Source organism: Odocoileus virginianus, chromosome 6 (assembly GCF_023699985.2).
Source record: "Odocoileus virginianus isolate 20LAN1187 ecotype Illinois chromosome 6, Ovbor_1.2, whole genome shotgun sequence".
In the NCBI taxonomy this organism is placed as follows: Eukaryota; Metazoa; Chordata; class Mammalia; order Artiodactyla; family Cervidae; genus Odocoileus; species Odocoileus virginianus.
Window position 1 is genome coordinate 32,700,257 of NC_069679.1, and position 13,960 is coordinate 32,714,216.

The 13,960-nt window shown below is 35.6% G+C and overlaps 1 protein-coding gene across 1 annotated transcript in view; it reads right to left on the minus strand.

Annotated features, from left to right (window-relative positions):
- The window catches only part of MAP4K5 (mitogen-activated protein kinase kinase kinase kinase 5), a 114,784-nt gene that overhangs the window by 30,609 nt on the left and 70,215 nt on the right, over positions 1-13,960 (minus strand). Inside the window, exons 14-16 of the mRNA XM_070469107.1 lie at positions 12,759-12,837; positions 2,116-2,174; positions 841-908 (exon numbers count right to left, since the gene is read on the minus strand). Of these exons, the coding sequence (XP_070325208.1) occupies positions 841-908; positions 2,116-2,174; positions 12,759-12,837 (206 nt within the window). The remainder of the gene's footprint in view (positions 1-840; positions 909-2,115; positions 2,175-12,758; positions 12,838-13,960) is intronic.

Below are 13,960 nucleotides of genomic sequence, written 5' to 3' on the forward strand. Positions count from 1 at the left end.
AATTGGGAAGCTTTGAGGATTCTTAGATTCCACTTCCAAAGACTATATTCCATAGCAAGGGTTGGCAAACTTTTTCTATAGAGGGTTAGACAGTAAATATTTAGGCTCTATGAATCATATAGTGGTCACAACTACTGAACTCTAATGTTGTAAGCATGAAACCAGCTACGGATAAACTTATGAGCATGGCTGTGTTCCAACTAACCTTCATTTATGAACACTGAAATTTAAATTTCATATAATTTTCATGTGTAACAAAATTACTTTGCCTTTCGATTTTTTCCAACCATTAAAAAATGTAAATATCCTTTTAGTTTGTGGGATGCACAAAAAATAGGGTCAGATTTGGCTTAGAGGCCATACTTGGCTAACCCCAGACCTGAAATCCTAATGTGGGGGTCCTGGAATCTGTACTTCCACAAGAGCTCTCTAGGCACTGCAATGCACTAACAGGTTTGGAACAACTCACCCAGGTCAGTCCCATCACTTAATCATTGAGGAAAGACAGGTCTAGAATATGAAGAAATCAGACTACAGAGATGGAACTGGGTCTTCCTGACACCTACTATGGTTCTTTTTCTCACATCATCATGCAACTCATCTTTCAGTATACTAACATTATACATACTGTATTTTTATTTAGAGAATAAAACCCTAAAACCTTAATGATCAACACATGATGCCTTTGGGCAATTAAAAAAAAGTTAGAAGCTTTTTACTGACAAGAGGCATAGTACAACTTTTATAAGAATAAAAATTAAAACTTATTAGAATAAATCACTCACCACCAAATGTTGTCCTTATACAATCAAGTAAAATAATGTTAGAAAAACAACTTACTTGCCGGTATTTGCACCATCAACAAAAGGATTCCACCGTAACAGAAAATTCGGGTCTGATGATACTCCCTATGAAGGTAAAAAAGAGTTTAAACATGTTACCTTATAACAGATATTAGTCACTTTATTTGATTCAAGAAAATACTCTTTGTCATGATTATTAATCATCTTGGCTTTCAACTGTTTAGCCTCTAGCTACACTTGCTGTCATTTGACATATTTATGCCAGTAACTCATTATTAGTTGACTTAAATGTAAGGAAGATTACAAACAGAGCTTAAAATGTGACAAGCCCTCTTTACCAATATGCTAGTACATTCCAAAGCAAAACAGAAAAATGTTAACTTGGAATTATGTGCATCACTACTCCATTAGCATGGAGGACTAAGCACTGTTTTAGTCAATTATCTTCAATTTATTGGTGCCATATTTTTTCTGACTACCATGAAAATTGAGAATTTATTGTCCAGCAATATATACAGTAGGAAGAGCACCACTTCCAAATGTAAGAATAAAGAGATCCACTAACAGAAGATAGTTACTCTAAAAACTATACTTTTACTAATGGTTAAAAATAAAGTAGATGTTAGAATAACATCTAGGCCAACTCTAATAATATCATGCTCTATCTATTGTTTCTTTCCTTTTAGATAAGAAAAAGGGTTAACCAAATAGTAATCTAAAATACGAACAATGGTTTTAAAAAAAAGGGGGCTATATTAACAAATAAATATTAAAAACAGTAAGGCAATGCAAAATTGCACTCTAAACCTAACAGAATCAGTAGTAAAAAGATCTTGAGAGCTTAAAGCTTAGCATCAAATACCATGTATTTAATAACTTTATGTGAATTCTTCAAGACTTAGAAATGTCAAAATGAATGGTTAAAATGGTATTTACACACTGTACCCTAGTCAAAATACACCTAACTATAAGCTTTTTCAAACTTTAACTGGTGAAATATGTGTTAAGCCGCTCAGTCATGTCCAACTCTTTGCGACCCCATTGTCTGTCCATGGAATTCTCTAGGCAAGAATACTGGAGTGGGTTGCCATTCCCTTCTCCAGGGCATCTTCCCGACCCAGGGATGGACCCCGGGTCTTCTGCACTGCAGGGAGATTCTTCACTGTCTGAGCTACCAGGGAATGGGTGAAATACATTATCAAAACTTAACGCTTTGAAGAGTATATTACTTTTTTCTTTGGTCAAAATATATCTAATTATAAGTTTTCTCAAATTTTAATGTGTAAAATACTTTAAAAGTCATAAGTCCTACCATTTCATCCCGTGCTTCTGTTTCTTTTCTCAAAGGAGGTTCAAACTGTAATTTGTCAACTGTAAAATATAACAGATATTCAGAAACTTTAACTTAAAGGATCAATCTTGAAAATGCAAAGAGAAGCGTGTGTATTGGAGAGGGAGGAAGGGAGAGAAGAGAAGAGGAAAATACAAAAACTGTCCATTTTTTTACTACCAGAATACCCCAAAAGAAAGTAACAATTTGGTATTTTCCTAACAATTCTACTTAATTCTTGATTGGAATCAGGAAATTAAACAGCAATTTTGTGTATAAAAGATTTTTTAAAAGCTAATTAAAAGTAGGTGAGAAAGGAAACACTTTACAGATGTTTCTATCCAGGCTATATTGAGACTAATTTAAACTACAAATTTACAGCAGGATGAAACCTCCAAAATTACTTCTAATTATCTAAAAATAACAAATATTTGTTAAATGAAATATTGCTATAGCATTCAGGAATCTAATATTATATTTTGCTAAATGTATATCTGATCTGGCCTAATCAGACCAATTTTAGAATTATTCCTCATAGAGTAACTTCTTTTATATGAAATATTCTGTAAATTAGAGAAAAGGATGACTTATTACCTACTCATGAAGTACACAGAATTTTAAGATTCTAAAATACAATGTGATTAAAAGACCAAAAAATTAAAATATACACACTTGCATTATAGAGATACAAGTTTCCTAAATACAATCTTGATAAACAAAATACACTAAAAAAAGGTCTTTCAAAAAGGATCCAGTTATCTTTATCCCTAAAACAAGATTTATAAAGCAACATAGAGCACTTACATAATTCATGACATTAAACAAAAACATTAAGTCATAAAATTTTCAAAGAAAGATATTCCATAAAATGTATTCTCTACTTTTCAAAAATAACATAAAATAAAAAGAAGCTGCTTATTTATAATGACTTCTTAATATAAAAAAATCTTAATTTAAGAGCCATTACTATAATTCACAAAGAACCACTTCTCTCATTTGAGACAGAGATGAGTTAAAGGTATTTTTCTTTTGGTCACAAGAAATACTGGCACGCAGGTCTAGAAATAAATTACAAAATGTGTAAATATGGAAAGAAAAGAGAGAAAATATCATTTTCCATAACAATTATATAATTAGCAAATTTCAAGACTTAAAACATTACTAGAGAAAGTTCATAAATTCTCATTGAACATATAGTAAAATATCAACTGTATCCATCCATACCAGTATCAGTAACTGAAAATAAAATTTTCAATTTCATTTCTTTTATAACAACATAAACATTTAAGATATTTTACTTTATCACATGAAAAGTATTCCTTAAAAAAAAAAAATCAAATTCCTTATGACAAGTCTAAAATTACTATAGCCGTGACTCATGGCAAAGAATGCTAGTCTCCAATATCATTGTTCTGCTTAGAAGAATAGACTCCACAGTTCTAATGAGGTGGATGAAACTGGAGCTTATTGTACAGAGTGAAATAAGTCAGAAAGTAAAACACCAATACAGTATATAAACACATATATGTGGTATTTAGAAAGATGGTAACAATGATCCTATATGCAAGGCAGCAAAAGAGACACAGATGTGAAAAACAGACCTTTGGTCTATGTGGGAGAAGGGGAGGGTGGGATGATTTGAGTGAATAGCACTGAAACATGTATATTACCATACGTAAAATAAATGACCTGCTTTGATGCATGAAGCAGGGCACTCAAAGCTGTTCTCTGGGACAACCCAGAGGGGAGGAAGGCAGGAAGGGAGGTTCAGGATGGAGACACATGTGCACCCATGGCTGATTCATGCTGATGTATGGCAAAAACCACCACAATATTGTAAAGAAAATATCCTCCAACTAAAATAATTAATTAATTAAAAAAAAAGAATAGACTCCAAGTTGTTTTGTTTCACTTTAATAAAAATCCTAGTAGTACCTTTGGCTGTGTGTTTGGCTTATAAAATACAAAAATGGGGAGGACTTCTATGATATATCCTCATTTATTTCCAAAAGATGTTATTTATTATAGGCATAAGTGTTAGTCGTTCATGTCTGACTCTTTGCAATCCCATGAACCATCACAGCCTGCCAGGCTCCTCAGTCCATGGAATTCTCCAGGCAAGAATACTGGAGTGGGTAGCCATTCCCTTCTCCAAGGGATCTTCCCAACCCAGGGATTGAACCTAGGTCTCCCACAATACAGGCAGATTCTTTACCCCTATAAAGCCAGGGTGAGTAAGGATCTTACCATCATCTATCAAAGATTATAAACCTGTGATGTCTGATAATCCACTGCTTCAAAATAATTGCTTCATATACCTTGTATGCACACACATATTTGTATCACATGTTAGTATTAGTAGTTTATAGCAGAAGGGTAAGTCTAATTCTTGTTTTACTTATTATACCCATAATTGAGGTGTTCCCTGGTGGCTCAGACAGTAAAGAATCCTCCTGCAATTCAGGAGACCCGGGTTCGATCCCTAGGTCAGGAAGATCCCCTGGAGAACAGAATGGATACCCACTCCAGTATTCTTGCCTGGAGAATTCCATGGACAGAGGAGCCTGGTGAGCTACAGTCCATGAGGTCCCAGAGAGTTGGACACGACGGAGCAGCTAACACTTTTACTTTCTAAGAAAACAGAACCCAAAGACAGTTTCACTGGGCACAAGAAAAAGGAGTAGTTTGGGGCCTCTCAGACAGTGAGAATTTGAAGGGCAGAATACCAGAAATGAGAAAACTGAACTAAGAAGGAACTATAAAAATATGCCAAGAGGTCTCCTTAGAGAAATCTTTAGTTGAATACTAAGTTGCCCACAAGCAAAGCAATACTCTGCAAGGTATGTCAGAAAACAGTTAACACAGTGCTGTGAGCTAAATGCAAGTTTTAGTGATCACACAGTAAAAGGAAAGAAATGAATTTCCACCCAGAGGAGAAACTGCTGAACACTGTGGTAAAATCTAAGACAGACCTTGAAAGGACTGGGATGACCTACCAGCTAATTTATGCTTCAGACACTCTTTAAAATAAAGAGGTCAAAATCCAGACATTTAATGTTGTATCACAACATCCAAGATACAATAAAAAATGACTACAGAGTAAGTAGAAAAAAAAAATAAAAATCATAACCAGTTTAAAAAACAGATACAGACTCAGAGGTGACACAGCTGTTGAAATTAGCAAAGATAGACACAACAAGTAAACAGAAATTCTCAGTAGAGATAAAAACTATATATATGTATGTGTGTATATATATATGTATACATGTATGTATCATCCATCTAGCCATCCATCCATTTATCTATTTTTCTATCAATCTATCTATATCAATGAAAGTCTAGATCCAGAAAATAAAATATATGAAATAAAATTCACTGATAGGCTTAAATAACAGACAAAATACAACAGGAAAAAACATCAACGGACTTAAAATCAGGGCAACAGAAACTAAACTGAGGTACAGAAAACAACAACACCTTAGGTATGTTTATGGGGGGCAGGGAGAACAGAGCCTCAGTGACCTGTGAAGCAACATTAAGTGGTCTAACATGTAATTGGAGTCCCAGAAGAGAGAATCTAGGGCAGAAAAACTGAAGAAATAATGGCCCCAAATTTTATACAGCTGATAAAATATACCAACTTATAGCTCTAAGAAACTCAATAAACACCAAATAAATAAAAAATATGCATCTAGGCACATCACAGTTTTCAACTACAAATTGGCACTTCTCATCCCTGGGACAGGAAGATCCCCTGGAGAAGGAAATGGCAACCCACTACAGTACTCTTGCCTGGCGAATTTCATGGACACAGGAGCCTGGCAGGCTACATACAGTCCATGGAGTTGCAGAGTCAGACACAACTGAGCGACTAACACACACATCTGTCTCTACAAGGATTAAATCATGTGCTGCTGCAGCTGCTGACCTGGCACACCCCCTGACGGAGTTCAGCGTGGACAGCAGAAATTAGGCGCCCTGTGCTTGGGGCAGGGGTAGGGGGCGGGCAGGACAAGTCATCAGATAGGCATTTTCAAAAGCCCAATTCTTCTATCTCCTCATACCTAGAAAAGCACTAAAATCCTTCATGGTGATGACTGTTTCCTGGGAATAACAGAAGCTTCATGAGACCAGCAGAAACTTTCTACTAAAGTATGTCTTGATTGCATGTGCACCCCCTTTACCGAAATCACAGATACACTGTCCTTCCCCCATAACTCTTTTGGAGCAGCTTCTCAGAGTTATTTGAGGTGCTGTCTCCCAGGCTGCAGTCCTCATTTTACCCCAAATAAAACTTAACTCATGTTGTGCATTTTTTTAAAGTCAATAGTTATGGCAACCACAAAGGGATTCAAACCCTCAATTTGTAGTTGACACTGTCAAATTGCTAAGAAAACAACAAACAAATTCCACAAGTTTCGTAGTATAGTATTTATTAATCCAACTGATGCAGTTGAAAATTTTCTATTTTGTGCCTTAGAAAAAAATCTGAATTGATGTCATGGATTGGGTTGCAACCTGCAGCTTAACAAACACCAATGTTGAGGAATATATGGGTATGCTATACTTCAGATAATTTTTCAAAACTAGTTTTCCTGACAACAAAGGCTTTTTCTTTAGTTATTGTATATCTATTTCTAGAATGGCTCAAAGGTTGTTTAAAAAGGCTCAACCTTAACAATGGCCAAAAAATGTTGCTTGAGTTTGTGTTTCCTACCTGGGAAAATTCTAATTACTTCTCTAGTAAACACTCACTTGTCTATAACTGTTACTAAGGAGGTTTATGAGACAATAAATTTTCCTCAAAACCTCTATCACCTTTATCATTCTTAGTCTTCATGTAAAATAAAAAGGACAAATGGAATTTTCAAACTTAACTTGGATAAACTTTTAGAAATTCTTAGACCTCCTTAGCCTAAAATGGGTTTTGTTTGTTTGTTTGGCTTGAATGAAAGTAAGGTCAACTTCCTCAGGGGCTCATTAACTCTCTCTCAATAAACCCAAAACTGAGTATCTTATACATCGAAGAATACTGCCCCAGCTCCAGTTCCTACAATATCACAGATGAATATATCTGAGACTTGTACAGTACACAGTTTTATATTCAAACATATCCAAGCAGTGTTTCCTCTGAAATAATCTTTTCATGATTTAGAACTCAGAAACTGTCTTCTGGGAAACTTTTCTCTAAATTCAATAAACAGAATCTTGCCAGGTACTGTTAATAATTAATACAATGGTAAAACAGAGCAATGATCCTTGTATTAATTTGTCTTAATTGCAGAGACATGGGCCAATTTAAATCAACACAAGATGGTCTCAGTAGGAAATCTCAAACTGGAGATGACAATCTTCAGAAATAGATGACTGCAAGAAGGCAATTTCTACACAAATCTGTTGAATCAAGCTGATGACAATGTGAAAAGAATCATTTGTCCAAGTCCAATGGAGCAAGATGACACAAGACTTTGATTTTCATACTTTAATGTGCATACTTTAATACTATAGTTCTTTAGCTACAGTTTTTTCTTCCTCCTTGTCAGCTGAAGGTTCTGGATTGTTGACAGACTACTTGTTACCTCTTAATTATGATATCCGTAGAGTCTATTCTTAATACTGCTCTGTGTAGCCTCAGTCCTTGGTATGAGCCCAAACACCTGGCTAAAATTTACTTGTGAGTCAGCTAAAATCATACACTTAAACCAATAGTTGGGCAGTCATTTTCTTTATTGACACCTCTCAAATCCCCTTTGGTGCCATTTTTTTGCAGTTAGTTGGTTTCCTAGGTAACTGTGAAACCAAGCAGGACCCTACAGAATCCTGGGCACAGAAGCCTTTCTCTCCCCCATCTCCTTTAACTCAGCTTCCCCCACATTCCCAGAGTTCCAAAGGGCAGATTCAACCTGGGAAGGGAAGGGATGCAAATATGGGGGAGGGGGATAGCCAGGAAACAAAAGTGCAGCTCTTGGGGCAGGGTCCTGGTTCTACCTCAAGAGACACACATAACAAAGTCTTTAAGGTCTTTTAAGAGGTCAGCACTCTTCATAGCAGAGAAACACCACAGAAGGCTATATTAAAAGAACCAGATTAGTTCATCAAGAAGATTCAGTTCAGTTCAGTCGCTCAGTCGTGTCTGACTCTGTGCAACTCCATGAACTGTACCATGCCAGGCCTCCTTGTCCATCACGAACTCCTGGAGTTTACTCAAACTTATGTCCATTGAGTCAGTGATGTCATCCAACCATCTCATCCTCTGTCATCCCCTTCTCCTCCCACTTTCAATCTTTCCCAGTATCAGGGTCTTTTCAAATGAGTCAGTTCTTCGTATCAGGTGGCCAAAGTATTGGAGTTTCAGCTTGAACATCAGTCCTTCCAATGAACATTCAGGACTGATTTCCTTCAGGATGGACTGGTTGGATCTCCTTGCAGTCCAAGGGACTCTCAAGAGTTTTCTCCAACACCACATGTCAAAAGCATCAATTCTTTGGCGCTCAGCTTTCTTTATAGTCCAACTCTCACATCCATACATGACTGCTGTAAAAACCATAGTCTTGACTAGACGGACCTTTGTTGGCAAAGTAATGTCTCTGCTTTTTAATATGCTGTCTAGGGTGGTCATAACTTTTCTTCCAAGGAGTGAGCGTCTTTTAATTTCATGGCTGCAGTCACCATTTGCAGTGATTTTAGAGCCCCCCAAAATAAAGTCTGACACTGTTTCCACTGTTTCCCCATCTATTTGCCATGAAGTGATGGGACCAGGTGCCATGATCTTTGTTTGTAATCAAGAAGATTACTTGAGACTAAATTAGAGGAGTGGAGGCCCTGGGCACACTCTGATCTCTCAGCAACCCCACCCACCCCTGAACCACTGTGTTATAAAACTTCTCCCAGATTGAGACACACAGTTGGGGCAGGAGCTCTCTGTGTTCTGCTTTGGCTGGCAAAGCAATAAAGCTATTCTTTTCTATCTCACTCAAAATTCTGTCTCTGAGATTTGATTTGGCACCCGTGCTCAGAGGCTGAGCTCTCAGTATCAACTGCACTCAACCAAAAATTGGCTTTTCAGATAAAAACATTTTTTTTTAAAAAACAGAAAATTCAGGTCATATACCCATATCTAATCAGAATGAGACAGTAATCTGCCTGACCATTCATCAGACTGGGAAGACAGACACAAATCCAAATGCAAAGTCGAGAAGAAACAATGTTTCTCCCAAGGATATGCTGCATAGGTAAAGTATCACATGATGATCCCCTCTCTGAATTACCCATGCTTTCCTATTGAGAAATATCAGTCTCTAATATCAAAGACAGTCAGAAGCTTTGCTTTATTAAATCATATTTATTAAAATGAACCAGTCCACTCTCACCTGGAAGGTTTAAGTTACTGATAGAGAGAAGCAGCTTTAATTTCCAATGTAGATACAGACCTTCAACTAAAGGAGTTTCTGAATACAACATTTCAAGTTTCCAAAGAAACAGGCTTCTGAATCTATTTTTATAGTATAGATCTTTTCACACACATCCCTACTTTGCTTTAAGTTTTCACTTAAATTTTACTTAATTTCCACTTTCTCCCCAAACTCTGTAATTCTTCTTTTCCTATTTAATGAGACGTTCCATGGTTCCTCTGGTGTGTGTTCTCCCTCACTGCAAGGAGTGAATAAATCTGACTTCGCTGGACTATACTCTAGTGGTCTTAGATTAGGCCAAGATCAGAAAACTGAGCACCAAAGAATTGATGCTTTTGAACTATGGTATTGGAGAAGACTCTTGAGAGTCCTTTGGCCTGCAAGGTGATCAAAATCAGTCCTGAATATTCATTAAAAGGACTGATGCTGAAGCTGAAACTCCAATACTTTGGCCACCTGATGGGAAGAACTGACTCATTGGAAAAGACCCTGATGCTGGGAAAGATTGAAGGCAGGAGGAGAAGGGGACGACAGAGGATGAGATGGTTAGATGGCATCATCGACTCGATGGACATTAGTTTGAGAAATCTCCAGGAGCTGGTGATGGACAGGGAAGCCTGGCATGCTGCAGTCCATGGGGTCACAAAGAGTTCAACGACTGAACTGAACTGATAACCATTATTTATGTTCACTAAAAACACAGAGTAAGGATGATTACAGTAATTATAATAGCCCCAAACTAGAAACAAATAAAAATGCCAGCAAAATGAAGAATGAATAAATTATGCTATAATCATACAATGAAATACAACATTACAATGAAAAAATAAACTATTACTGGCACACATGACATGAATGACTTTCACAGACATAATATTGAGCAAAAGAAATCAGGCAAAAGATGTATATATTAGTTGATTCTAAATATCTGAAGATCAAGACCACAAAAACCAATCTATAGTGATGAGATAAGAATAGTGATTAGCCAGGGCAGTGGGAAGGCAGGGGGATACAGGGAGATGGGAGGGTGTTGATTGTGAAGGAGCATGAGGAATCCTTCAGAGATTCTGATAATGTTGATCTGGTTGGTGGTTTCATGAGTGTATACAAATTTAAAAATTCACTGTGCAGTACACTTAAGCATTTTACTGTATGTAAGTTACTAGCTTAATTTAAAAAACTGAAACAAAAAACTAAGAACAAGAACTAACAAGGTATGTATAAAATCTATTAAACAAAAACAAAACTATGAAACACCCCTGATGGATATAAAAGAAGACTTGGGAGAATTTAAAGACAGACCAATAAAATGACCTTCAACTCTACCATCTTCTGTTTGGTACTTGCAGCACACAGGGCAAATTCCACGAAGGAATCAGTACTCTGGACACTTACAAAAGAACTAAGCTTTGAGCTCTCTGAGGAAGCTTATTTTGATTAAGATGACAGAATATCATAAAGATGTCAATTCTCCCAAAGTTAGTGTACAAATTTATGAGATCTCAGTAAAAACGCTGAGAGGTGTTTTTTTTTTTTTAACTCAGTAGACTGATTCTTATGTTTTATGTGGGGAAAATACAACGGCCAGATATACTAAAAAGGAATTGCAACTGTGTGTGTGTGTGTGTGTGTGTGTGTGTGTGTGTGTGTGGAGGGGGTGAGGGAAAATAGGAGGAGGATTATTTCTAACACATTTTAACAGGTATTATAAAGACATAATAACCAGAAGTATGTGACTGGCATAGGACTAAGTATATTAGTGCAAGAGAACAGAATTTCCAGAAAAAGCCCTAAAATGTATGTGGCAACTTAGTATATAATAAAGATGGCATATCAAATCTATTAATGAAAACAGTTTTTAATAAACAATATCAAGACAAATGAGTAGATATTTAGAATGAAACTGAAGTTGAATTCATATTTCATACCTTCTAGCAAATAATACCTTATAACAAAGATATAAGTATTGATAAAAAATGAAACAAAAAAACAAACAAAAGGAAAATTCTTTTATAACCTTAAAATCAGGAAGGCCTTACTAAATACGACCCCGAAAACAAAAGCTATAAGGAAAGATACATTTACACTACATTAATTGAATACTATACAGTTGTATAAAGAAAATAGCTTTATAATAGCTTTATTTTAAAATATAAAAATAAACAGCTGCTTTTCTGTCTGGTATTTGAAACTCAGAGAGTTTGCTGGGGATAGTATAAGAAGATAGCATAAAAAGTATCAGCAATCTGGGACTAAGAAAGACAGAAAATCTTGAATTATGAGTTTAACTATGAAAATGTGTGACTGAAATAACAGATATGGGAAGGATATTCTAACTCTCCATTGACCTAGATTTCCAAAGCTGCGTATAGAAAGCTAGAAATGTTTGGTTTCAAGAAAACAAAATACACATCTGCAATCATTCTAACTACCTTCCTCCATTATGGTTTATATTTTTTATTTACAGCTTATTTTAATGTAAAATACCTTTAAATCTCTTTTGAAACAATTATGCACTTAAGTCAGTATACTCTTCCTAAAAATTCTTTGTAAATCTGTTCTTCCAAATTAATGTGGCTAAAATGACAAATATTGTTAATATAACATTTTTAAGTCAATAATTAATTTATTGAATAAAAATAAATTTCTCCTTTTAAATATGCATTTTAGAAAATATCCACCTTGGTGCTAATCTGACTTAAAAAACTGAGACCAACCCAAATATCCAACAATAGGGACTACAATACATCAACTCAATACAGGAGGATAAAACCATTAAACATAACAGTTACAAAGCCTAGGCTAATATATGGGAAATACTTCTAACTATATTAGGCAAAATTTTATGCATAGTATAAACTCAGCCATGTAAAACTACATGTGAAAAAATTTGAAGGAAATTCAGCAAAATATTATCTGTGGGCTGGTGTCGAGTGATGATTATTGACAATGTTAGTTTTCTACTTTCTTCTTTTTGCAAATTTTCTGCAATTAACATGTATTAGGTTTATAATTAGAAAGTAAACACTATTTAATTGTAAACCAAGGGAATTTCACTACAACCAGAAAAGCAACCTTTATTTCAGAGGTATCCTGTTTTTGTGTGAATATAGCCGCAGATAGCCTGAGATTTTATTACTACAAAAAATCCCACAAGAACAATCAGCTCAACCCTCCAAAACCACCAATTGAAAATGTATACCAAACACATACAATTGATTTCTGAAGCTGTCCGTTCAGCTCTGGCATTCCTGTTTGTAGATCTAATGGTATGACGAATGACTGCATGGGGCTGTGAATATAAACATAATATATACACTTAAAAGAATTTCTGTGACAAAGTTAGAAGGTCAAACTTTCTCTCTTTAATTAAATTCTTATTTATTAACAGACATGACTACCTACTAATAAAGTGAACTGAAGGATAAGTTTTTTTAAAAATGAATATGATACTTAAAAGTTAATTCATTTATTCCACACACATTTATACTGTATAAAATACTGAAGAGATGCAAGGAAAATCAGATGCAAATCTTATCCTCAAAAGAGCTTATAGTCTAAGAAGATAACATACACAAATACTTAAACACTAGAAAAGAATAAGTGGCATTCATTAAAATCACTATTAATGCCCAGGGGAAGGAGAGATGACTGCCATTGGAAGGAGTAAAGAAATTCTTCATGACAGTTGAAATCTGATGTGAGGCCTTGAAGGACAAGTAAGCACTGAATGAGCAGCAAGGTGGGAAAAGCATTTCAGACAGCACAAACAATATGAACAAAATGATGCAAGAAAAAAAAGGAAATTGTGGAGTGTTTAGGGGAATTGAAGCTGGTTATTATTTGAATGTGGTGAACATTAAGTGAACAGATGACAAGCTGGAAAGACATTTGAAGGAGGATAAGCTAGATCATGAAAGGTTCTGAAGGTCAGGCTAGAGCTCTCAATTTTATTTTCTTGGCAAAAGAATTTTTTGGAGATTTTACAGAAAGGGAATGCCATCACAAGAGTAACCTGATTAAGTATGCAAAAGGGTATGGACAGGAGAAGTGCCATGCGGAGAGGGATAGATTTGTAGTAAACCAAGTGAGAAAGCTTACTACTTCCACCCTTTTGAATAAGCTCCTGATCTTTGGAAACAATGCGTTCAGTTCAACCCCTATCTATTAAATTTCTGATGACTCACTCTCATTCACTAATGATTCAGACAATGGTCACGTGTCTTTTTCCCTATTTTAAGACCCACTATCATACCAAAGGACTCAAAAGCCCATTGCGCTGGATTAAAGTTTACTGACCTTATCTCTCAAGATATTCTACCACACTTCAAAGCACTCTATACTATTAAGATCATATCCTGGAATCTGTCATCACATCATATGACATATGACACAGGAATTCACTTCATACTCCA